This window comes from Marmota marmota, unplaced genomic scaffold, assembly GCF_001458135.2.
Source record: "Marmota marmota marmota unplaced genomic scaffold, marMar, whole genome shotgun sequence".
Classification (NCBI taxonomy): domain Eukaryota; kingdom Metazoa; phylum Chordata; class Mammalia; order Rodentia; family Sciuridae; genus Marmota; species Marmota marmota.
The window spans coordinates 3,566,595-3,594,254 of NW_026000093.1; the positions used below are offsets into that span (position 1 = coordinate 3,566,595).

At 35.1% G+C, this 27,660-nt stretch overlaps 1 protein-coding gene across 3 annotated transcripts in view; it reads left to right on the top strand.

The window, feature by feature from the left end:
• Sntg1 (syntrophin gamma 1) overlaps positions 1-27,660 on the top strand; it is an 819,084-nt gene that overhangs the window by 574,753 nt on the left and 216,671 nt on the right. For all 3 annotated transcript variants that reach the window (XM_048782887.1, XM_048782889.1, XM_048782888.1), the window contains 3 exons: positions 2,211-2,293; positions 7,621-7,751; positions 19,031-19,160. In XM_048782887.1, coding sequence (XP_048638844.1) covers positions 2,211-2,293; positions 7,621-7,751; positions 19,031-19,160 — 344 coding nt within the window. The remainder of the gene's footprint in view (positions 1-2,210; positions 2,294-7,620; positions 7,752-19,030; positions 19,161-27,660) is intronic.

A 27,660-nucleotide genomic window follows, 5' to 3' on the forward strand; every position in this document is an offset into this window, starting at 1 on the left:
GAACATTAGGGCTTACTTTTTCATCTATTAGTTTCTTAGCTCTTTTTTGCTGAAATGAAATGCATATCCTCTATTACTTTTCTCAAAATTGATAAATATATGTTTAACTGAGGAATAATCTACCTTCAACAAAATTCAACAATCGTAAATGCACACTTGGTTCAGTTCTGAAAGAGAAAACACCTTCTTAATGCACATTCCTTTCAATCACAACATAACCTCAGTAACTCTTTCCAATAAGCAACAGCCACAGGAACAAACATTAACATAATTTCCCATCACTATTTTGCCTTTTCTAGAACATTTTGGAATGGAATCATACTGTTTAGGTTTTTTTTTTTTTTTAATGTCAGGATTCTTTTATTATGAATAATTTCTTTTAGGTTCACCAAAGCTATACATTTCAGTAGTTTGTTCATTCATATTGCTATGTAATATTTCATTGGATGAATACATTTAGGTTTATTAATGTAATCTTATGTTGAAAATACCACATCTATTTCTGGTATCTTGCTATTAATAATAAAACTAGTATAAATGATCTTTATAAGTCTTTGGGCAACTTCACAATTTTTATTGTACTACAATAAAAATCTAGTGGAGTAATTGTTAAGTGACAGGATGAATGAATAATTAATTTATTAATAAATTGCCACACATATTTCCAAAGTGAGCATATCTCCATTGTACTAAATACACGTAAGACTTCCCTCTTAAGCAATATATAATACAGTACTGTTAACTATATGCACACTGTTATGCAGCAATTCTCCAGAAATTTCTTATGTTTCAAAACTGAAACTCTGTATATGTTAAACAACAGCTTCTCATTCCCCCACCTCAACCCCTGACAGACAGGCCTATAGTTTTTTAATTTTTTGTAGTATCTTTATCTAACTTTGGCATCAGAATAATGCTTGTCTTGAGGTTGGAAAAATTCTCTCCTCTTCATTTTTTTTAATTGTTAATTCTTCCTTAAATGTTTGGTAGAGTTATCCAGCGAAACCATCTGGTCCTGGGCTAATATTTTTAAAGATGTTTTAAGTTCATGATCCAATCTCCTTACTGGTTTTGTCTATTCAGATTTTTCAAAATTTCTTCATTATTCAGTATGAAAGGGTTTCATGTTTTTCTTTTGTTTTCTTTTATTTTCCTCCTTTTCTTCCCTTTTCTTTTGGCACTGAGGTTGAACCTGAGCACTTTACTAATGAGCTGTATAACAAGACCTTTTTATTTTTAAAAAATTTGAGACAGGGTCTCGTTCACAGTTGCTGAGGATCTTGCTCAGTTGCTGAGGCTGGCCTCCAACTCACGATCTTCCTGCCTCATTCTGCACAGACTAAAGGTGTGCAGCATCACTTTCAGCTGTGTTGCATGTTTCTACAAATTTTCTAAAGAATTAAAGAAAGTATTTGTGACACACACGTAACAATACTATAACAATTGTGTTGAGATCACAGTTGCTAATTCTATATTCTTATATAGGGAATATTTTCAATGTAATAGCAAAAAGACAATTTTATAGTAAGAAATAAAAAAGGAGAATAAAATATTTTATATTTTGAACAAATGGATTATGATAGAGATGTCACCTATCTATCTGTGACATTTGAACATAAGTATGATATTTCAAATAATGATTAGAAATGATGGACATTAATAGATCATATTTAAGTATTAGCAACCACAAAGATGATAATATTTTAGAAAAAATAATCAGAAGTCAAGAAATAAGTTTTATAATTTGACCTGTATTAAGGTCGGATTATTCAATTGTGGTATCTTGAAAAAAAATAGAAGTCTTTAAGATAAACATTACTAATATTTAAAAAAATAGATATCACTGAGTTTCTCATGAGGATCATTACAATTTCACAAAATTAGACAGACTCAATGAAGGTATAAGAGCGGGTTTAAAGACAGAGTATATGTAAAAGTTTTTGCAACTTGGAAAATTAGTTTCTAAGGATAAAATTTGCTAGTAGGTTGAAACATGACACAAAATGAAACTTTGTAGAGAAACAAAATTTTGCAGTGCCCCAATACCTTACTTGCAAAACTCTTGGGTATAAGGAAAATGCAATTTTATTTTAGAACCTGATTTTTTTTTTGTCATTACTGAGAATTAAAGAAATTTTAATGTGGACTGTGACCATCTAGAACAGTGTGGCATCCTAACTGGTGGGATATTACAATTTTGTCTCTTGCAGGTGCTCCAAGTGACCAGAGCAGTGGTACCTCTTCTCCTCTTTGTGACAGTGGCTTGCATCTCAACTATCATCCGAACAATACAGTAAGATGTCCTAGGCATAGTTAAGACTAATGAGGAGGTAACACACACTCACACACACACATGCCAACAAGCATATGTGTATATACAACACACACTCCCACTCACAAACATACCCACACTCATATATATATATACACACATACACACATATGCATATACATATATATACATACACATATGCTTACACATTTTTCATAGACAAATAACTATTAAATCTGATTTATTTTGTAAATATTAAATTCTTTGTCCTTTCATCAATTATGTAATATAATAAGTCAGGAAGAAAAAATAAGTATGCCCGTGATCATATTCTACTTTATATTTATTTATTTATTTATATATGTATGTATTTATTTATTTATTTTTGAGATTCCTCTCCTCTCAGGTTTGTCTATAATAAGTACTTTGTTATGAAAGCTTTTAACTTGGACAGGTCACAAATAACATGATGCAATCATTATGGAACATTTTATATTATATGTAAGTCCATGCTATATATTATTTGCATAATTTTTATCATTTTCTCTTTTAATTATTTAGCTAAAAGTAATTCTTTATCATGTGTTCAATTTCTTAGAAATCTTTCTGTTTATCAGGGAATTACAGCAAGGTGACAAAATCTAACCTACTACACATTATGTTAAAATGTATATAAAATGAACATAATTGTTTCCTAGACTTCAATAAATTTTTAGTGTTTATTTCTACTTGTATGTTTTAGTGAGTAGATTTTTTATTTCATAAGTATTTTTGAAATTTCTTACATTTCAATTTTCAAAACACATTTCAAAAATAAAACAATTCTCTCTGCTAATATGTAGATCTAACAAATATACCCTGGGTTCACATTTAGGAAGAGAAGCCAGTTGACTTTAAGTAATATTTTATTTCTCTGTTCCATGTGTTAAAATATACAAAGCCTCTAGCTTCTCCTTCTGACTTGCATGATTCATCCTCAGTTTGCTGAATTGTGGCATTTTATTTCATTTTTTTTTGTTTTTGTTTTTGCATGTTCAAGTCCAAATGCTCTTAATTGTGCCCTCCTGCACCATAATTATTCCTTAGCTGAGTGTCTTAAGTCACCAAGTTTTCTGGGTTTTTTTTCCTCTTTTCCACTTATAGAGAGGATTTGGCAAGACCAATGTTTATTGTTACAAATTTAAAGATATCTTATAACACCAACCACATATGGTTATATTTACCTGATATTTTTCATTCTAATAGATAATATTTAAAGCACCAATAACCTGAGAACAGAAAGATCTGAATGATTTAAAACTTTAGTGTCTCTAATGTGAAAACTACATTTTTCCCCCGTGTTCCCATCAGATACTTTCTCAATTCAACAGATTTGTTAAATTCTCCAACCAAGGTTTTTTATTTGTTTGCTTTTTCTGGTTTTTTATGTTGCTGGAGTTGAACCCAGGGCTTCATGCATGCTAGACAAGTGCTTGACCACTGAGCTACACTCCCAGGCCCCATTTCTTTAATCCTTTAGCTTTCAAGATTTCTTTGCCCACTCCCTTTGTTTTCCTCCATGTGATTCCTTTAACACTCTCAGTGCCCTTGGACTTCCTCCTACACGCTGGTGCACCTGCCCCTAGCTGCAGTGTGGGCTGCCTCTTCCCACAACTGACTCTTCTCATGAGGAGCCCTGTGCTGGGGAGTCAGTGGGCCCTGGGGGTGGGAAGACAAAGGCAGGTCCCTCCAATGGCTGAGCAGATGGGGTGATGCCCCTCCTTCAGGGAGTTTCATTTTTGGCCAGGGTGTTGCCACTTCATCCTTGGTTCCTTCAGTGCTCATAGGTTTCTTTTGAAAAATTTCCCTCTATGTGTTGTTCTCACAAGGATCTCCATCTCCATCTCATCTGTCTTCCTAAGACCCCCCGAAAAAAAAATTATAATAATATTTGTGATTTACTTCAAAATTGGGGAAAGCTGTTTGGTAATGTGGATCTAATGCTTGTCTGATGTCCTTGGACTCCTCTAGAATAATGAGGAACAGAGAAGTCAGAACAAAAGGTCTAAGGGAAGGAATTATTCTGGTTTGTTTTCAACTCATTTTATTGTTGTACAGAGAAACAACTATGGAATAATGTCATCATTTAGAAAGCTATAATTATAGGGAGAAAATTACTCAGTAGTTCTATAGATGGATATTACAAACAAATCCAGTTGTATAAGATTCAAAATACCAGTTGCCACATTTTTTTTTCCAAATTGGAGCTATTTCTTCTCATTTGCAAGAAGCATATTTTATTCTCATTTTTAGCATTACAATTGAAGTGTCCTTTGACAATGCTAAGGAAACTTTATTATAAAGGTGCTTATAATGTTTTAGAGGATGAGAATCAAGATGCATGTACATTCAGATTAGATAACATTCAGAATAAAGAAGATAATCTCAATGTATAAGATTTTTAAAACTTGCTGAGAATCATGGAAACACTTCTCTTGGTATTTAGGGAAGCCATTAATAATGATTCCTGACCCAAAAAGTTTAAAAATCACAGCTACAGACAAATTCATGAAATAACTTTAAAATAAGCAGCTAAAGAACAGTAGTGTTCTAATATATATTAGTGTTCTAATAGGATGCAAGGGCTATAGAGATTTTGAACACCTGATTTAGTTGAATTTAAGAAGTTTAGAGACTACAAACCAAATGTATGCTCTGCTGTTCACATGGAAAACATTCAACTTAGCAAGCCTAAGAGAAAGTGACTTCTATATATCTTTAATATATAAAATATCAAATCAATATTCTAAAGGAATACCAAAGAACACATATATTTTCATATATGCCAATTTATGATACCTATCAATATTTTTTGTAAAACTTTATGTTCACCTTTCCATGATTATTATCATCTTCAATGTTTTATGTTCACCTTTCCATGATTATTATCATCTTCAATGTTCCATTGCCCATATTTTTATGCTCATTAATATTTTCTATCCTGTTCATTCATGAGTTTATTCATTTTTAAATAAGCTGCCTAAAATATGTAATAAAAATATAAAGTAATGAACTGAAAAAAATCTGAATTATTCTTTCCATTTTTCCCCCTCTGATAATGAATATAAATGCTGTGCTGAGATTTCTCTTTGGAATTAGAGAGGTTTGGGTCTGAGTGAATCCTGGAGTTGGTCACTGACTGGCAGGCTGCCATGGTGAATTGACAGCTGTAGAACTTCTCAGGCATATGCATGTGTACAGGTTGCTGGGAGTGGGTTTCAGCTGTGGGATGATGTAGGCTGTGATGTAGGACTTTTTACATGCTGACCACCTATAACAACCAAAATAACAAAGATACTCCACATCCCATGCTGACCACCCATGACATCTTCCATGAAGAACTGACCTCCCAAATGGACTGACATTTGTTATATATGATGTGAGACCAGTAGAAAGACTGATTTAAAACCCTGGGACGCTCTGGCCTAGCCACAGAAACCAGTCTGTTTGCTCAAGTCTGGCACACAGCAATTGTTTCCCCATGTAGTCTCTTGCAGAAGAGTGGCAAGTAATAACTCATTGCTTCTAAAATAAACAGGCTTTGGTTTTTCCTCTGCAAGATGAGCATTGTAATATCTTTATCTTGCAAAGATGTTCCAAAGTGTTTAAGAAGATAAAAAAATCAATTATAGAGAAAGATAATAAGCAACAGTAGTAGTACTATTACTAGAAGTAGTAATGATTTCTCCTGGAAACCTCATGTTTAGAAATAGGTCTGTCCATTATTCAAGGTTATTTCTTTTGAAAACACATTACTTTCCAGTGTTTACTTACTGCAACTAAATGATTCTTCTAATCAGCCTGTTGTTATTGGTGAATGTAAAAATTCTGTTAGCTCTTAGAGGTACTGAAATTAGCATTGAAGTTCGGTGCACTGTTTTGGTCTAAGTGCTTCTTCATTTATTACTGACTATAAGCTTACCAGTTATGACTCTTAATATCCCTGCTTTGAAAATAGGCACAGTAAGACACAGATTTTAAATAACTTGACCTTAGGTTAATGGACTAGACAGTTGGGAAATTGGGATTAAAACCTGGGTGGTCTGGTTCTCATTGGGAAACTGAGCCACCATCCTGTTGAATTTTCCCCAACTGACCCCATGTCACATGTTGACCATCTGCAACATCCCTCATATGAAACCTTGGTTTTTTTGTCTTCACAATCACCAGATAATCATTATAAGCAATTTTGTTTTAAACAAAGGACATGAGTCTCAGAGGCTGAGTAAGTAGTTCAATGAGTCCCCAACAGGGGCCCTTCCCTTCACTGGCTGAGCTTAGCTAGTTAAACTTTCTGAGTATTTTAAGCAACCCCAAAGATAGTACATTCTGAACATAATATTATTCTTTTCCATTTAGTTCATTTCCATTTAAGGAAATTAATTCCTGAAGGTAATGCTCAAACATATTTATACAATACAACTTCAAATCTAGACTAAAATAAATTCTTCTAACACCATCACTCAAAAATTAGTGAATACATGTGACAATTCAGCAGTTCTCTGGTCAAATGAAACCAGAACACACTTACAGTCTATGTCAACTACTGTTGCAAAACTATTTTAACAATGAATCTGGAATAAAACAATGTGGAAATGCTCAAATTTCCTGACGTCTCCTCAATAAATGAGGGAGGAAAAAAGACGCCCATCCAGACTTATATTACATGTAATTTCAAACCAGCAATAATTGCCTCAATATGACATCAAAACAATACAAGAAAATGTCAGGTTTTATAAACACGAAGCTAAAACAATGAGCCAAAACTTCCTTGAGCAATGTTTTGAAAGCTGTTTTATAGAAAGGCTCATTCATTCAAAAATATTTGCAAGTAAATGATAAATTATATGCACTTATAATGATGCTTGTCTAGCACTTAGCAGGTACTCAGAAAATCTTGTCTAATTGAAAGAATAACGGGCTCCTTTTTATTTTTCTCGCATCCTGGTTCACAGCAGTTGCTGCTTTGCCTGTCTCTTCCACTCTTCGGTGGATTCATTTCTGCTGCACGTTCTTTCCTCCCTTCCACATCTGCACCCCCTTGTATTTTCACTAGCATTTTTTTCATCTGAATGAATCCTTCCACACCTTCATGCAGAATTCCATTAACAGAGAGGTTGACAAATACAATTTTAGTGTAAATCAGTTGAAGTTTCTTCTCAGGAAGAAAAAAGTCTTTAAAAATATTTAACATGAAGGAAAAAACAACAATAATGGTGACCCACAAATGAAATGAGTTTCTGGCACAGAAACCCAAAGCAGGGAAGCAAACATGAATCTGAATGTTTGAATATTTGTTTTCTTTTCAGGACACCCTATCATGTTCCTCATGGCCAACATCTCCAGGCTTGAGATGGGAGAAGCGATGGTGTGACCTCAGACTGATCCCTCTGCTTCACTCCCGCTTGTCCCAATATGTTCCAGGCACAGATTTGACTCGGTGAGTTCACGCGGGTTCTGTATCTTGTCGACTGAAAAGAAGAGACCTGTACTCAAACTTAACATAGTATGCCCTCTCATGCCAACGTTTAGCATGTTTCTAAAGGGCCAAGTCTAGGATAGATGGAGGCAATAAGGAAATCTAGGGGACTGGCCCATCTGGTCACTCCTCAAGCCCAAGATTGCCAGGCAAGCAGCCCTGTGGTTCACCTAGCAGGGTCATCTCTACTGCTTGTGGCTGTCCAAGATCCTGTAAGTGCATTAGGGAGCATCTCCTTAGAATAGCCAGTATTGGAAATCCACCAATGTGGATATTCTTGTCTTCCTTTTATTTATTTAATGATATTGACTACTTTTTGTTACATCTTTGACCCATGGAATATTTAAAGTGTACTGCAAATTTTTGAATGAATTTGGGATTTTCTAATTATCACTTTTGTTATTGCTTTCTAGTATAATTTCATTCTGGATGATTTCAATCCTTTCATATTTGTTGAGGCTTGATTTTACCCAGCTGATGAAGAATTGGGAATACATTTCCATATGCCTTTAGAAAGGCTGAATATTGTCATTTTTAGTACAATGTCACACATATTTCTAGTAGGTCATATGGGGTTTTGAGTGGTTCTGAGCTTTAGTATTATTAATGATATTTTTGTGTTTTTTTATGGTGCAAAGTATTGAGAGGGATGTGTTAAAAGTCTCCCATTTCCATGATAGTATTTTTCTCCTTTTAGTGTGTGTCAGCATTCACTGTATATATTTAACTTTATGTTAGTGTATACAAGAAGATTTAGAATTATTCCTGATGTGTAACTTTGTCTTTATGATACAACCTATGTCTCTGAAAATATCCTTGCCTTCAAGTATATTTTATCTCCATTAGGATAAATACTAACCAGATTATATATTGTTCTATAAATTTTATAAACTCCTTTTTCAACTCTTCTTAGTTCTTTAAAGCTATCTCTTCCAATTTGTATATATTTGGATTTCCCCTTTTTCCTTTTTATTTTTAATCCAAAATAACAATCTTAGTCTTTTAATTAGATTCCTTAGTTTAGTTGCTTTTAATGTGATTACTGATCTATCTGGGACTGCATCTACCCTACTAATATTTTTGCTGTACAAAACACTAACTTTTTGTGATTGAATGTTTTATTTTGATATAATTATGAATTCACAAGCAGTTATGAGAAATACTACGTAGAGACTTTATATACTTTACCTATTTTTCCAAATGGAATATCTTGCAAAAGCATAGTGCAACATCATGGCTAGGAATTTGGAATTGATAAAATCTACAGATCATTCAGATTTTGTGTGTGTGTGTGTGTGTGTGTTTGGTGTGCATGTATGTGTCTGTGTGTGTATGTGTGTGTGTCTGTTCAGTTCTACAAAACTTCATTCCATGTGCATACTCCTGTATTTACCAACAGTCAGCTACAAAACTTCTCTGTTTCCACAAGAGTCCATCTCTAGCCCTCTGACCTTGCTGGCACCTGCCTTCTATCCCACCATGTCTCTAATTGTGAAAACTTGTTCTGTTCCTTATCTCTCTTTTGTAATTTAAAAAAACACTATGTAGCTTTGCTGGATGGTATTTTTTTCTCAGCAAAATTTCCTTGAGATTCTTCCAAGTGCTTGCATTTTTTTAATTGTTCATTCCTTTTGTTTTTCATAGTAGCATTTTATGATGTAGACATACCACATTTTAAAAATTGACAATTTGAAGGATATCAGGTTTGGGGTGTTCCAAATAAAGATACTGTGAAAATCTATGCAGTCATTCTTATGTGGATATTCATTTTTATTTCTTAGGGTAAACACTTAAGAGTACAATTACTGGGTTGGATTACAAAGCATGTTTAGTCTTTTAAGAATCAATTGTTTTTTTCTAGGGTGATTGTAAAATTTTACATTCCCAACAGAAAGGTATAAGGGATCCAGCTCGCCACATCTCTGTCAGCATTCAGTGTTGTCAGCATCTTTATTTTACCTCTCTGATACATGTGTTGTAATATGTCCTTGTGACCCTGATTTTCGTATTCCTAATCTTTTTATCCACATACTTGTCTTCAGTGCATCCCCTTTATTGACTGCCTGTTTAGTATATCTTTTGCATGTTTTATAATGGATAGTTTGTTCCTTAATCAGTGAAAATCCATTATATAGTCAAGGATAAAGTCCTTTATCTCAACATATTGTTGTTTTAATTTAGCCTAAATATTAAACCATACATGTATGACTTATTAGTTTAATATAATTTTTTCTCAGAAAATTCTAGAAATTTAAAACACTTTGTCTTATTCATCTGTTTCTTGCCTTTGAGAATGTTTCATTGATACATATATTTTAGATGTTTCAAGATATATTATTCTTGCACATACTTATTTATTCAAATATATCCTTCTAGTAATCTTTCTGCTTTTCTTCATTCCTTTATTTTGGTTCTATTTATCTTCTGCTTTAAGAATTCTCGTAATATTCCCACTAATGCTCTTTTTTATCATTTGTATTTTTCTTTAGCTTTAACTTTAAAAAAAAAACTGTCCAGTTACATTATGTAAAGAAATTTAGCTAAATTAATTTCAAGGAAAAAAGGAATTATTTGGATGAGTCCAGATGACTGTTTACATTTTTATTTTTGTGATGTTTCAACACATCAACAGCTTTTAGCAACTGAAATAATGGCACTTAATAAATATTACAGTCATTAGAAGTTACAGACATAGCACTATTCAGAATGGCTTTCAAAGCAATTCAGATTCAAGAGCTAATTTATTATTCACTTATGTACTCGATAAAGATTGATTTAATGTCTGTAAGTGGGAGGAATTGTGTTTGGTCCTTTCCTTGAAGGTACATAAAAACTAATGGTAGAGGATTCCATTTGTGGGTGTTGGGGTGGGAAAGATAAATAAACAGCCCATGTTGGCAAATACAACAAATTATTTACCCTCAAAATCTAAGGTATTATTTTTTTTGTTGATTTTTGCCAAAGGCCATAATTTCAAACTTTGATCATGTAATACCTCTCATCATTAATTGCATCCAAGATATGCTACTTTCATGATATTGTGTCAATTAGAATTGATACATCTCAGTTTATAAGTGATGAAAGGCTTATGTTTATTTCATATCAGTGGTCTTGATTCATAAATATCTATCTGCTTTAAAAGTTGAAGCAGGTAATAATATTGCATAATATTGTAATAACAAAGGTATTAAAATAGAATGTAAATCTTATGGGGACTTGGTAGTTTTTACTCTCTTTGAATTTGATTTTCCTTATGTGAAAAATGAGTTTATAAAAACGTGTGTGTGCGTGTGTGTGTGTGTGTGTACATTTTAATTTGGAAAAAAATAATATTTGTTTCTTTATTTAGCATATTTCATTGCTCAAAAGGACTCACTGTGGGGACAAGTACATGGAGTACTGTGTACCTGGCATACTTTAAGGGCGTCTGAGTGGAAGGCCACTCCCCTTGTGCTAGGCGTGAGTGGCAGGCTGCTTACCCCATAGGCAGAGCCCTGGGCGTGAAGCCATGTGTTGCAGTCCCTGTGCTTGCTCCACTCCTCCATTGGTTGCTGCAAGGACAGTTAGCAGAGATTGCATTGGTGGCTACCTATAATCTGCTTAGCTACTGTCTGAGTATATATACATGGTAACTGCACAATAAAATCAGACCTGCTTCCTGCTTGGTCTCCTGAGGTCTTGATTAGCGACTCTACAGCCACACTCTCCTCTACCCTGTTCCATGGACCTCTTTGCTGGACGAGAGAGAGCCCATGCAACTCACTACACATTTGTTGAATGAATTTTAATGACAAAGAATTTCATTTGTTATTTGGCAGAAGTACCACGTACTGTTTGTGTCTTCAACATTATGAAAAACAATAGTCTTGAAATGAAGACCAATGCTTTGTACTCATACCTTTAGAAAATTCCATGTGACAACAAAATTTCTAATTCCTTCCATGAACATACACCTTGATCATTCTGAGGAGAGGGTATGTGAAGTGGTGCTATACTGGGGACTCAAGGATGAAATTTAGTATCTGAACAGTTGGCAATGGTGGTGCCTATGAGAACATGCTTTTCCATAAGCCAAGAACTGAGTCTACACTAATGGATGCCAGATACAAGGCAGGTTCATAATAAATACTCAATTCGTGGTTTATTTTATGGATTGACTTTTGAGGCTGTATATTTTAAGGGCTCTAAGGAGGATGCAAAGTCAGTGAGTCTAAAAGCAGAAAAGTAGTACAGAAAGAAAGCAGGAACTATCTATGATACTGTAATATAATAGAAGGTATTGTAAATGAAACTTGAAATAGCAAAAAATAGTGGGTTATCTTAAGAATACATTGAGAGGATTGAGAAATTGATTAATTTTTTGATGATGAAAAGAATAATCACAGGAGCAAATTGGATTGAAAAAAATAGAAATGTGGTGAACAAAATTTCAGAGCATATCATAGTCATGGTTATTGATTGAGGAGAAGACATCAATTAGGAAGATGCTAATAGTGGGAGATGGCACCAGTGTTCCTATGTGGAGTCACCTGTGGGTTTTTATCACTCTAATGGTTCATGTGGTCCTGCACAGGGTGGTCCAGAGTGAACTGTGTTCCATTTTCACACATCAGCCAGCAGGTCCAGTATAACTGGGCTCTATGTAATAAGGAATAGTCAATAGTTTTTAAAAATATCCAAGTAAATATCATTAAGATTTTACATGAGTTCATCTACTCCGTAAGCCATTCCTATATCCCTTTGTGAAGCACAATCTTCACGTGTATTCCACCTCTTCACTTGTTATTACACATTGCACTGCAAGGTTTTAGAAAGAAGTACCACCATATCTTTCATATATACACTTGTCTGTTGTTATCTCTGGGGCATTGATTCCAAGAATGACGAGGAATACCAAAACTCGAGGGTGTTCAAGTTCTTTCTGAAAAATGATGTAGTATTTCCATATAATCTACTTGCATTCTTCCTTATACATTACATAATCTCTTGAATGCTTATAAAACCTAATGTGATGTAAATGCTCTGTAGATAGTTGTTATACCACATTATTCAGGGACTATTGACAAGAAAAAGATGTCTGTATATGTTTATTGCAGAAACCAATTTTCCCCCAGTATTTATCATCCATGTTTGGTTGAATTCATGGAGGTAAACCAACAGATGTGGAAGGCTGACTGAATGAGTATCTGTCTCTGGAAAAGGTCATACTTTAGACGACTCTAGACCAATTTATCTCGGTTCTTTCAAACTGGGGTAATTATTTTGCCAATTTTTTCCTATTTGTTTTATTTCTTAAGTTTGTAAGATACTTATTCAAGGGTACATACTTATCATCTGCATTTAATATGTTTTAGAGCCAGAGAAGGATAGTGTATTAAGGAATCTGAGTATCCATAGAAAACTGAAAGCAAAACAAAACAACAACAACAAAAAAAACAATCAAAAAAGAATTACTTTTGAAGTAGTATATTCCAGAAAGTTTTATGCTGAAATAAAATAATTCTGATTGATAAAGTATTAGAACATGTATTTCTAAAACTGATAATTTATACAAGTAAATAGGATAGAGATGCACTATGCAGTGTTTCAACTGACTGAATATTAGATATTCAAAATTCAAAAAGAAAGACTCTTCTCAAAATGAGTTAGAGGTAGGCATGATTCACAACTTGAATCAGGATAGACACCATGAAAGAATTATTATGGCAAATAAGGTCATACAGCAAAAAAATGAATAAAATGACTTTGGGGTAGGCACAAGAAATTATTACATGTAATACTGACCTCTGTCCAGATAAAAAGATAAAAGTAGATAAGAAGAATTAAGGACCCAGGATTCCCAGGTATCAATTATATTGGGACATATTTTTGCACAATTTATTAATTTTTCCAAGGTATATTGGCGCATTAGGAGAAAAATGTAATTAAATTAGTGTTATTCAGAGCTGAAAATCATTCAGGTATGGAAAAAACGGAAAATCAAAGTGATAGGAACCCACTTGAATCAAAGTGTGAAATATGATATATCAAGAACTATGTAATGTTTTGAACAACCAACAATAAAAAATTCAAAAAATAAAATAAAATAAAATAAAAAAGTATTATAAAAAACCAAATTAGAATAAAAGAAGAGTATGTGAAAAAAAAAAGTGATAGGAAATGCTAGAGTGGAAAGGAAACCCCATATAATTTACGTGGATTAACAGGAAACAGTCTCAGGAAGAATGCAGACATATTCTGAATAGATGTGTGGACAACAGAAATTAGAAAGGGTAAAGAATAAGATTAAGTGGGTGGTGATAGAAAGGAAGAGGCTGCAATCAAGGAGCAGAAGTGTCAGAATGCAAGCCTGATAGTGGAACTGCTTTGAGTGACATTAGAACACAAGTCACCCAAAGGGCATTGCTAAAATAAAGTGGAGATGGGATTTTGTGCAGTTACAGATCACTGTGCTAACATTGTGAGCAATGTGAAATCATATACATGGACCTTAGTCAAGAAATTTGCAGCCTAGTAAGAAAGAATGGTATGTAGCAAATAACCAAATAGGTTGAATACCAGGAAGGACAATTACTGCAATCTAGAAACTGGGAAGTCTAGGAGCATTCAAGTGGGAGAGATTCATTACAAACACAAGAGCTATAAACACCATCAAGGACACCAGGTGAGGTGGTGCTTGCCTGTAATCATACGTACTGGGGAGGCTGGGGTAGGAGGATTGCCAAGTTTAAGGCCAAACCTGGCAACATGGTGAGATTCTGACTCAATTAAAAAAAAAAAATTAAAAGGGCTGAAATGTACGTCAGTGGTAGTGGGCAGTAATAGCATATGCAAAGCCCTGGGTTCAATCCCCCCAAACATCCCAAAGAAAAAGTCACACACACACACACACACACACACAGAGACACACCTACACATACACACATAGTTTGCATCTTGGCTAAACACACACACACACACACACACATATACATACACACATAGGTTGCATCTTGGCTAAACTCTTAAAAGTTGAATTGGATTTTGACTGGTAGATATAATACAATTCACATTTTTATGAATTATCAGGTTTGCCAGCTGCAGTGGTGCACACCTGTGATCCCAGAGGCTCTGGAGGCTGAGGTAGAAGGATGGAGAGTTCAAAGACAGCCTTAGGCTGGGGCTATGATTCAGTGGTCACATGCCCCCAAGTTCAATCCCTAGTACCCCACCCCACCCCCCCAAAAAAAAGATTATCAGGTTTTAAGAAGCCTAGTCCAAAGTATTCAAAATACAAGAGTTAAAAAAACAGGACACGGGTTGCCTTTTTATTTTATACCTAGAGAATCTATGGGTCTGAGAGAGAATTGACTAGCAGTGACCTTACAGATAATCAGTGGAGTTGGAAATAAAGGTATTTCAAAAGGAATACTGTGGGAAACTATACAGTTGCAGAAGAGGGCTGAGCGTATTGAGGGAATGGTAACTTAACTAGTTTCAAATCATGAAAGGGATTGGTGGATTTAAGGTTTGGAAAATAGGTAAGAAAACTAGTTTGGAAGAAATGTTTATGGAGTTCATTAAGCAGCTTTATATTTGATCCTGAATATAAAATAAATGCTGAGACAGTGAAGCAAGGTAGCCTACACATGGCAGAAAAGACTCTGGACCTGCTGCATGTGAATGGAACTCAGTAAGAATAGAAGACACTGCTGATATCACTAACTGGAAAATTATATATATTTTTTCTCTCTTTCCTTCAACATACCCCCCCCAACTAAATAATTATAAAACCAGGAAAATGACATAATTGGAGTACATTTGAGTCAGTCCTCTCTCTGACATGCACAGAGCCATTCTCTTGAGAGAGATTTTTATCATTGTTCATTGGTGCATATTGCAAGAATACCCTTCTCATTTGTCTTTTGACCTTCCTTCTCTTTTCGTTTCCACTTTCTTAAGGACACCAAGAAACCTTTCTAAAGAAGTGAACTTTTCAGTCCAATGCTTAACCATTAGCACTAGCTCTCCCCCACTTTCAGGGGGTGGTAGAAATGTCCTAGCATAATTTGGAAAGCTCCTGCTGGGTAGGTCTTACTTTATCACCAACATTACATACACATTGCGATATGTTAAGTAATCTGTAATTCTCACTGTTTTTCAGGCCTCTGATATTTGTCTTTGGATTAATTATCTCCTGTTTACAGTTTATTATTTCCTTTGCCTACCCCAATCCAGCTGTTTCACAGCTTAGGTTTAAAACCCTGGAGGAATTCTGACTCTGCCTTATCCTTTATAATCCATTAAAAAATTATTGAATCAACTAATTTCCAACATCCTTAAAAATCCCTTGGACTAATTGTTTCATTTTTAGTCTAATATGTTATTTTCAATTTCATATTTTATCAGTTCACACAGTTTCCTCACTTGCCTAACAGGACCACTACACAACACAAATCCAACTCTCCATGCAAAATTCAGACATGTCCCTTGTGCATTGTATACCTCTCTGCAGGATGCTTGAAGCCCTCCTCACTCTGAGCCAAATTTCCTGCATTAATCTCCCAGGATGCCCACTCAAGGATGTGGCCAACCAGCCTTGCCAAATGATATATTTTTGTCCCTGAAACTCTTGTTCCTCATGTACAAAAGCCCTTCTCTCTGCCATTTCCTCTCCTATTTACCACCCTCTTAAAATTAATATCTTCCTACATATGCCTTCCTGTGGTATAAAATCAAGAATGAATCAAAACATGAATTAATTGCATTAATTAGAAACGTTTGCATATTCATGTATATGCATATGTTAGATTGAAAGATACTTACAAATTCTTATTGGAAGCAGTGCATTTTTCATACAAGGAAGACTAAATTTGTATTATTAAAAAATAAAACTATTTTGAAATTCAGCAATATTGGAGAATAGTTTTTAATGCCAGAGAAATGATAAAAAATCATTAGAATCCTTAAAAATGGAGAGTAGAAAAATCGATCTGAACTCAAGACTTCAGATTACTCACCTCTTTAGTTAAGCAACATTTTATTGGCATACAATGCATTAAACTAAGAATCATAATTTGCTCTGGATATACTCAAGTCTATGGTTACCATTTCTAAATTTTAATGTGTCAGAATATTAATGAGTAATGAAGTCTATTGATTTCAAAAAGTGTATTATTAAATAAGATAATGCAAAAAAGACTGACTCTTATTGTTTATATCATGTCAAAGAATTATATTTTCTAAAGGCTGCAAATGAAAACAAAAGTACTTCAGTTATTACTAAGAGTTTAATGAAATAATGTCTATATGGTGTCATTCTCACGAAGTTCGCCATGTTAATGGAGCATTCAAAGGGACATTATTCATAGAACTTCGTGATTTTTGAAATAGGTGGACTCTACCAATTACTCAGCAAATGTGGGTTAAATTTGTAAGGTATATCACTCTCATTTATATTTTGGGGAAACTGATGCCCAACTAAGTGGACTAATTCGCCAACACTCTTCTTTGTTCAGTGGTAGACAGAAGCATAACCCAAATATCTGTAATCTTTATGATCAGACTTTTTTTAAGAGATGATACTTAATCAAAGAATCTGTACAAGTGCTTTGTGAAAGGGTTAGTTTCCATTTATTTATAAGAGTTGACATAAGATGTAAAGATGGTTTTATGTCAACATGTAGGTCTTGGTTCATAAAAATCTAGTTTTTCAGAATTATTCTACCTAGGAATTGTGTCACATATATGATTTGATATGAGTGTGTTCACTTTAATCAGTTAAAAATATCTAGCTGTCATGATTCATTTATAGAAGAGAGGACGAATACTTTTAAGGCATGCTTTGATTTACAGCACATGAAGCAATGGTTATGCTAATTAGTAGAAAGAAATGCATATTACTAAACCCAAATTAGTTCTCATTTCCCCTGGCTGGTTGAGCTTCTGTCTGGATATTGTAAATGTCTTACTCACTGTTGAACATTAGAATTAAAGCTAAAAATGTACATGTGCATTTTTAATATTCTTTTCTTGCTGAGCATTTTTTTTCCTTGCCACAAATTCAAAAGAACCTTCTTTCAAAGAGATAGATAACAATTGTATCCCTACAGGGATTTTGTATTTTTAAAAGAAAAAAAAATAGATATTTGAACATGTCCCTGTTTTCAGTAAAAAATGCTGTGTCAAGGATATGAGAACTACTTTCTCTAAAAATATTAATAATTTGAATGCAGTGTACTTTGAATGCTGAAGGCTTAATTCTGTGTTCAGTTATAAGATGGGAAACGTTCTAAAAAGAAAAGGGAAGAACGTGAATTAATTGTGAGCCAGATATATGTTCTCTGGCTTTTCCTTTGAGGTAGTAAATAATGTTAATACCCAGAAATGCTTGATAGCAAAACACAAAAGGGCAAGGGATATATAATTTTGGAGAAAATATATAATTTATTTTAATTTACATATCATTTCATAGGCTGAGATGCAAAGGTTTCTTATTGCTTCACAATCTGCTAGTATTTAAATATAGTTTGTGCATTTCCTAACATGTATTGTGTTACACAACAGGGTGATTCTGAAAGCTGAGGTATTTGACTAGCTTTCATTCATTCCAGGATTCTATCTCTTCCTGTCTGTTAAGTTTATGTCTAAGCATTGGAAGAACATGATGTGGGACCAAAAAAAAAAAAAAAAAAAAAAAGAGGAAATCATTCAGTATTGAAGTTATTGAAGTTTTAGGGAGAAACTTTAAGTTCTATAGTACGTTGTAAGCAATTTTCAGGAAGGCATCATTGACTTTCCTTTACCAACAACAAACATCAATAAAAGACCATACAGATAGTAAGATAGGTCATTGCATTTTATGAAAAAAAGTTTGGTGTTACAGAAATTCTCAACATTGACACAAATTAAGAATGTGAGCATTTAGACCAGAAAGGAGATGTGACCTTGAGTTCCCACCCATGTTTGAGAAGATGGATAAACAGAGATTGAGTGTGAAGAACTAATGATTAAGTTCTGCAGCTTAGATTATCCAAGTGATTTTTATGTCATGTATGATATTTGTTTGAGTTGTGCTCCATTTGTAAGTCAGAAAACACACCAAAAAATGTCAAGAGGAGATGACAGAAGCTAAAATAATAGAGTGTTTGTAATTTTATTGCAAACACAGAAAAAAAATGCTTTTGAAATTTTTTAGATTCTTTTGTATTTACACGTTATGTTTTTGCATCTTGATCTGATATGTTCTAACATATCTGCAGGCAGAATGCCTTTCAAGTCATTGCTGTGGACGGGGTATGCAGTGGAATTATTCAGTGCCTCTCAGCCGAGGAATCTGTTGACTGGCTACAAGCAATAGCAACGAATATTTCAAACCTCACAAAGCACAATGTAAGTAAGTAGTGATCCAAGGGATATTGATCAGAGAGTTTCTCAGCCTTCATGAAATTCTTCAATATATATTTGACTTTGCATCAGCTGTTCGGTATCTTTCCAAGAATAAGCCACTTCATATTCAGCATGAAAACTCTTCTGAGACACTTATTAGAAGAAAGTCACTTTACCCTGAAAGTCCCAGTACAATTTGTCAATTCAAGAATGGTCAGGCATGTAGGCTTCCGTAGCAAATGTCAAAGGGACCTGTTTTCATTCAGTAAACAAAAAATTGTATTTTGCATTAAAAGTTAAATATGTTAAAAATAAGTAAAAGCTTTCTGGGCTAATATGCTACTGAATTTCAACAAAGACTATTAATTTACTTTCAGTGATCTTGGGACTGTGGCTAAGAATTTTTAAAGGAATAGGATAATACAGTGAGAAGAGCTACCATGGAGACTGAAGTCTTGTGTGGAACTCTTCTGGCCCAAGAATAATAAGAAAACATCATTGTGGGATCTAGAAACTTGCTCATTAGAGCCAGGTCTAGATTTATAGGAATTAGCTTCTCTTCATTTCATGTATCTTTCTACTTCAAACATTTCCTTTCTTCCCATTCTGTGTCTGTTTATTGTCACCATCTTATTATCATTACTCTTTAATAATCTAATCAATTCTCTCTTGCTCTCTTGCTCTCACTCCTAGGAGCTGTGTAGTCTAACAAACTAAACAAAACCATAAACCTCTCTTCCTTGAATACTGATGTATTATCATTACAGATATTTGTTTTCGAAAATCAAGTACTTGACATCATCATGCTCTTGTCTTACTTTTCTCCTTTGTCCAAAACTACCCCCATGCCATATTGGAGCAATTAAGATTTCCTAAGGAAAATTCAGAACTCTAATATATAAATGGTTAAGCAGAAATATGTACCTCTACTAACTCATGGATTACACAAAGATTTTCTTATAAAAGTGATCTTCTGTACCCGAGTAACTGTACAGATTTTTACTTAAAATATAAGAAAGTATTGTGATAAATAAGTCTTTCTTAAAAATAAGAGGACCAGCAGAGTCATTAAAGCCAATGCTCTTGTTTTTAGTTGTGATTATTTCAAGCGATTCCATCACAATGTCCATACATGTGGTGGTGGGATGCGCTGTGAGTGGAATTGATAGCCACTGCATGTGTACATGTACAATTTTTCTAGGTAATGCCAAATGTTTTTCAAATGACTAAACGATTTACCTTCTTAGTCTCAGTGGGTGACTTATCTTTATAGATCCTTCTCAATCCTTGGTATCTTATTGCCTTTATATATTTTTTTTGGTAGATGTGAAATTGTGTCTCACTATGCCATGAATAAAGATAAATGGATTTTTTGGGGGGTGGCTAAATAGGTAAAAATACTCTGAGCCCTCCTCAGAGGTATGAACCCAGGATAAGGGCTGACTTGGGCATGTCTGAGTTGGGTAAGACTGATGCCTACCAGCTGGGCACAGTGGCACATGCCTGTAATCCCAGCAGCTTGGGAGGCTGAGACAGGAGAGTTGTGAGTTCACAGCCAGGCTCAGTGAGGACCTAGGCAACTCAGAGAGACCCTGTCTCTAAATAATATTTTAAAAAGTAAAAAACAGGCTGGGGAAGTGTTGACTCAGTGACAAAGTACCCCTAAGTTTAATTCCTGGAACAACAATAAAAAAAAAAAAAAGGAAAAAAACTGTTGCTCACCTTCCAGCCCAGTCTTTGGTAATCTGACGATGTCATCATAACTATAGTTAAGGTACTGATCAGAAAAAGGAAGGCAGGCAGGCAGGCAGGCAGGCAGGCAGACTAGAAATGCAATGTCTCTCTGAGGATTGTGTTTTTCTTCCCTTTGTATCATGTGGATGTTTCTAGGGATAAAGGCAAGCAAAACCACCTTGGGTGAGTATTAATTCTCTATTTCATTGCAGGAGTATTTAGAATGTCTTAAAATTAAGCCATGTCCTATAAAGTATATGAGGAAAAGTACTTTAAAAATAACAGAATGTTAAGCAGTAAATCGAAAGCTTTACTTTTTTACTAGATCCAATTTATCATTAGTCTAAAATCCTAGGAAAGTTTCATGAAAACAACTTCTTTGGAAGGTATGCTCACTTAGAATGATGTGATCCAACTGACAAGCATTTGAAATAGCTTTCTTGAAATTAAAAAAAAAAAAAAGAGCAAAGATGTAAATGTCATTAAGCTCTATAAGCCTAAGGAAGGATAAGCCTAATTTTCTGTTTATTTTTCATCCTTACGACAAATACTTGCCATGAAATTTAGGAAAGCAGATAACACCCTTATTCAACACTGTTTTAAATGCTGGGAGATCCATATATTTCTTGTGATATTATTGCCATATTATAGGTTTTCTGTTCTTTCACCTCTCCTTGATTATATTGTAATAAATGTCCTTTTGTTCTTCTGATCAGTTTTCAGTAAAAATACTTTTGATCACAATGCACTCCTGTATGTGAAGTACAATATATGTGTTGAAAAGACATTGAATGTAGGTAGGGAAAGACAATGTGAAAATCACAATAGCTACAGAGAAGTCACAATAATGCCATGATGAAATATGATTGACATAGTTACATAATGTGAAGAAAGAAGTTGGATTAAGACTACTGTGGAAAGTTCTGATTAGAATAGACAGTTGACATCTCAAGTTCTCTTATTTTTTATATTAAAGAGATTCTAGAATTACTACTTGGAGGAACTAATTTTTTCTTTACTTGCCAATATTATGAATTGGTGAAGGCTTATATAATTTAGGCATAAATGGTGTATCTGTTATTAATAGGTGCAAAAAGAAAATATTGGGGTAAATGGGGGTAAATATCTGAGAAAGTCCACCAATGAGATTATCAGACATAGCAATAAATTTTAGAATGAGATAAAAATGCATGTGAAATAATAAGTTTTAAAGTATTAGCAAACTACACTTCTGAAAAGATATAAAACATGCTTACAAGCTGGGCACAGTGACACATGACTATAATTCCAGCAACTTGGGAGGGCAGGGCAAGAGGGTCACAAGTTCAAGGCAAGCCTCAGCAATTTAGCAAGACCCTGTCTCAAAATAAAAAATAAAAAGGGCTGGAGATATAACTCAGTGATAGAGTGCCCCTGGATTAAATCCCCAGTGCCATCAGAATGGACAAATAAATAAACATGTGATGATTTGAAGAAAGAAATGTTGAAACCAAAACATTACAAAACCTTTTAATGATGAATTATATTTTAGTATAAAGACAGTTGGAGTACAGAGAAGAATAAAAGAAAGAAAAATAGAACCACAAACAGAAAACCCTATGTTAGAATGACTTTAACAACAGTCTAACCACTTGCTTTATTTTTGTTCACTAATTTCCAGCAGTGATATAACTTTGAAATGGGGATTTTATACTAAATTTATTTGAAAATTTAATGTAATTATAGCTTCTTTCTGAAGAAATTAGTTTTCTAGAAGGTCCTTGAATATAAAAAAAATTTAGTAAAATATAATTGAAAATTGAATTTTATTATTAATCAGGGTGGCTCCTAAATATTCACAATATGTTTAGTAAACAGTATGTAGTAGAAAAAGTTCCTTCGGGGACTTGTCTTTAAGCTGTGCTGCACAGATGCCAACATATTTTAAAAGCTTTTACTTTAGAAAGGGAGGCTGTAATGTTGTGGAATACAACTAATTGTTTCCACCAGTTACCACTGGCATTTGCTATTACTTGGACTAAAGTAGACTCAAATCCATTTTTTTTTTTTTTTGCTACTGAGGATTAAACCCAGGGATACTTAAACAGTGAGCCACATCCTCAGCCATTGTTTAAATATTTTTATTTAGAGACAGGGTCTCTCTGAGTTGCTTAGTGCCTGCTAAGTTGCAGAGGCTGGCTTTGAACTCTTAATCCTCTTGCCTCAGCCTTCCCAACCGCCACTACACTTGGCCTCAAATTGATTCTGAAGATAGAATTCATATCTCCTAGAGTACTTGCGGTCATGGTGGTGAATGATTATAATCCCAACTCCTCAGAAGACTAAGGCAGGATAATCGTAAGTTAGAGGCCAACATGGGCAATTTAGCAAGACCCTGTCTCAAAATTTTAAAGAGAGGCTGAGGTATAAATCAGTGGCAGAGTGCTTTTGTGAATTGTGGAATTGTGCTAGACCCTGGGTTATATCCCGCATATCAAAAAAAAAAAAAAAAAAAAGAATGAAATAACAGTACTTAAAACAATGCCTCCTTGCTCCAAGTTAATTATTTTTAAAATTTTTTTTCTGCTATTCATTATTTAGCCAGATAGAAAGTTGTTAATTTTATTTCCAAAGTTATCTCATATTAAATAAATTTAAAATATGCCAATATTATAAGGGGGTTAACTTTCAGGAACCTTGGAAAGGAGTAAATCCATTTTGCATATTATAGGGAGTTGAATATATGGGGAAAAGAGGCACTCTTTAACAGTCAGGCTGATAAGATGATCCTCGATGATGTTCACCTCCTGGTATCCCCACCCTTAAGCGATCCCCTTTCCTTAGATGTGAGATACATGGTAAGCCTGGAGGAAGATAACTCACTGGTCAGGGCTTTGGATGAAACCATGGCTTCAGTTGACCCTTGGTTACAGTCTTCTGAAATAGCCAGGGAAAGAAAACCCGTATCTGGACTCCTGAGCCACAGGAACTGTGGGATAATAAAAGATTTGCTAAGTCACTAAGTTTTGAAGAGTTATGTTACATAGCATTATGGAGTGGTATTTGTTTCCTTCAGCGGCTATAACAAATTACCTCAAACTTGGTGATTTGAAATATTTAGAAACTCACCCTCAATTCTGAAATCAAGATGTCAGCCAACTACCTCACTTCTGGACACCCTAGTGGAGAATGCTTCTTGCTTCTGATGACTCTCAACACTTCTTGGCTCTTAGCCACACTATTTCAATTTTTGCTTCTGTGGTCACATTGCCTGCTCCTCTGGATGTCTCTTAGGTGGACAACTGTACTCTGTTTAGGGCTTACCCAGATAATCTGGTGTGACCTCTCATCCCAAGAGCTTTAACCTAAATGCATCTACAAGAAGCCTCCACGTTGTTTCTATCAAATAAAGCATTCACAGATTCCAGGTGTTTCACATAGATATCTTTCAGGTAGGCCATTTTTGGCCTACCATGGAAGCAAGTGAGCAAAATAAGTAGATTCAGACTTTAAATTTTGACTCATGTTCCATGGGGTGTTTTCAATATTTGTTGAGTTTTCAAAGCATTTGCTTTGCCTTTTTGGAGTTTCCCGCATGTGCACTGCTTGAAGGGAGTGCAGAATTTCTCTCAGATTACACATAGAATTGAAGTATCCCGTTTATGCTCTCCCTTGGGGGATTCCCTTGTATTCTCTGGATCCCCACATTACTGTTCTTCATCCTCTTTCCAGAAATATAGAGTTTATCTCTGAGTTTAGCCTCCTGTACCCTTGAATATTTCCTGATAAGTGGGCCCCCGTTCAGGCCAAGGCAACAAAAAATATATATGAGAGAAACTAATGGGGATCCTTCGTGCACCAAGGAACCATTTTCAGTTTCCTTTTCATGAAGTGGGTGGGGGAATAGATTTTTTTTCTCATAGCTTCTAGCTGCCAGTGTTAGTCAAATTATAATTGTGGTGACCAGAACACCTGGCAAGACAACTTAGTGGAGGAAGGATTTATTTTGGCTCCTAGGTTCAGAGATTTCAGTCCCTATGTGGCTGACTCCATTGCTCTGGGCCCAAGGTGAAGCAGCACACATGTCATGGGCAATGGTGTGGTAGAAGAGCACTGCTCTATTAATGACAGCCATGCAGCACATAGAGGAAGAAGGGGGAAGGGGACCAGCAGAAAAGAGGAACCTTTTCAGGGCAGGCCCCCTGGAGGCCCACTTACTCCAGTGTAACCCAGCTGCCTACAGTGAGCAGCCGGTTAGTCCATTCAAAGTAGGATGGACTGATGAGATTATTGCTCTCTCAATCCAAAGTTTTTAAAATCTTTCAGCCCTGCTTTCTGCTCCTGATTCTCAGGCTAAACCTGGCTGAAAGCTGCCATCCATATCCTTGGCACTGACCGAAGGCTGGTGCTCCACCAGATTAATTAGAACATCAGCTTGAAGTTCAACCTTCAACAGTGTCTCAAGGTTATGAGCAAAATGTAGACAAGTCCTTTGCCAGAATATAACATGAGGGGCCTCTCCGCCATTTCTAGTAGAGTCTTCATTTCCCCCCTGAAACCTCACGGGTACTATCCACATTCTTAGCAGCATCTGGTCTTCTGAGCTCCCACCAGAATTTCCCATTAAGTTTTGCTACAAGAGTTTAAGTCTTCTACCACCTACTTCTCCATACTTTTCCAAATCCATCCCACAAACCAGCTGTAAAGGCCTCTAAACCACATGGTCAAGTTAGTAAGAGCCATGACCCCACTTCTCAGTACCGATTTCTTTGTGAGTCAGCTTGGCATTGCTGTGATGAAATAACCAACAAGACCAACTTGAAAGAGGGAAAGTGTATTTTGGTTCATGATTTCAGTCCATAAATGACTGACTCCACTGCTATGGGCCCAAGGTGAGGCAGAACATCATGGTAGAAAAGTATAGTGGAGGAGTGCTACCTCATTTATGGCAGCCAGGAATGAGAGAGAGAGGGTTGGGGGAGGTCCACATGGAAGATGATTCCATCCTCAGCCACATCCTATTTGCTTATAATACCACCCCGGAAGTCCATTAGCACTCACATTGCAATCAATTCACTTCCAACCTTCTCTGCATTAATACAGGAGCTTTGGGGACACATCTCATATCTAAATCTAACACTGTCTGTGTTGTCTCTGCTTCCATGGCAACAATGGATTCATTTATTTAAGTTAGAAAACAATATTCTACATTATTAATTAGTGCAAGTGCAAAATAGTTTATAATAATCATTAGACGTCCTAGAAAGAAAAAAAAAATATCTTATTGTCAAGTTCACTCATATTGGTTGGGAAACAATACCTATTTATTATTCCAGTGCCTGGATGGGAAGTATGTCTAGAAGCTTCCACGGAAAATGATGAAGAAGTGATATAAGAGGCCCAGAAAGAAATACTAGCATCTAAAACTCAAGCTGACCTGCTGAGTTGGGAGGAGGTCACAACTGAGAAAAGCTGCTATACAGATGTGAAGCTGGAGGGTGCTCATTGACCTGGGGAGTGAGAGCAGCAGTGGCTCTGACCTAGGAGCAGTAGGTCATGTGTGACTTGACTGTGGTCACACTTGGCCACCAAGTATGTCCTATGTCCTTGTATTTTCAGTACTTAGCAGTTCATGCTGAACAAGCAATGAAATGAAAAAATGAGTCAATCTGTCAATCAACTGTTGAAGGAAAGAATCCTGAAAGTGAAGGACAAAAAAAAAAAAGAGGAGAGAAAGATTCATGGAGCTCCCACAAACACTGCAGTTGACAGATCCCACCTGTTAAGTTCATACAACCTGTGAGTTGCCTTCTCATTTTAGAGCATCTGTGGACAGGAAAAAGTGGAAGTGCTGTCCATGGTAGACATCCCTGGTATTATCTGAGCGTATTTGCTTTCATCCCTCATAAATCTACCTCCCCATAATGAAGTGTCTGAAAAACAAGGGTGTTTTTGAAATAAACCTTCTTCATATAACTCACTGAGTTAAGGGACAAGGATAGAAAAATACGATCTGCCAGAGAGATCAGGAATAAATGTACTGTGATACATCTATCTGATCTCAAGTGAAGGCAAATACTTTTGAGCACATTAATAATGTGCTCCCAACTTTCATTCTTTCAAGAATGTATGCAAGAATGTATCCTAAAACCTTCTCCTTGGAGAGGACTGAGGAGGTTATCTATGTCATCTCCCACTCAATTAAGGAATATCTCTAGCAAACATCCTCTTAGATAGCTCTCAGCTGGAAATCTTTCAATGACAAGAAAACCCTGCTTCACAATGCAGCAATTCAATCTTTGACAGTTCAATATTAGGCAATCTTTCCTTAGAGCGAATAAAAATCTCTGTCTTGTATCTTTCATCCATTTGTACTAATTCTGCCTTGGGAAAGACACTATAATTTAACTTCTTCTTTCACTTGGCAGTTACTCAAATATATAGAGGCAAATATCATATGCTGCATTCAGCTTTTTTTTTTTTAATAGAAATATCACTGACTCATTCCTATTCCACTCTGTCATATCATTTGAGACTTTTCCTGTCCTGCTCACTATTTCTGGTTGTAGAAACTGTTTAGGATAAAAAGGGTATTAATAATATGTTTGAGTTTCGGTTGTTGGTATTACCATGAGGTCAAATATCTTTTAGACTCAATATTGTCTTGATATTTGTTGACTGATTTTGTATTATCCCTATAAAATCATATGTTAAAAACTCTCAATAATAATATATTTTATTATTTAAACTCTCAATAATTTCATATTTTATTATGATGATTAGTCAAGGG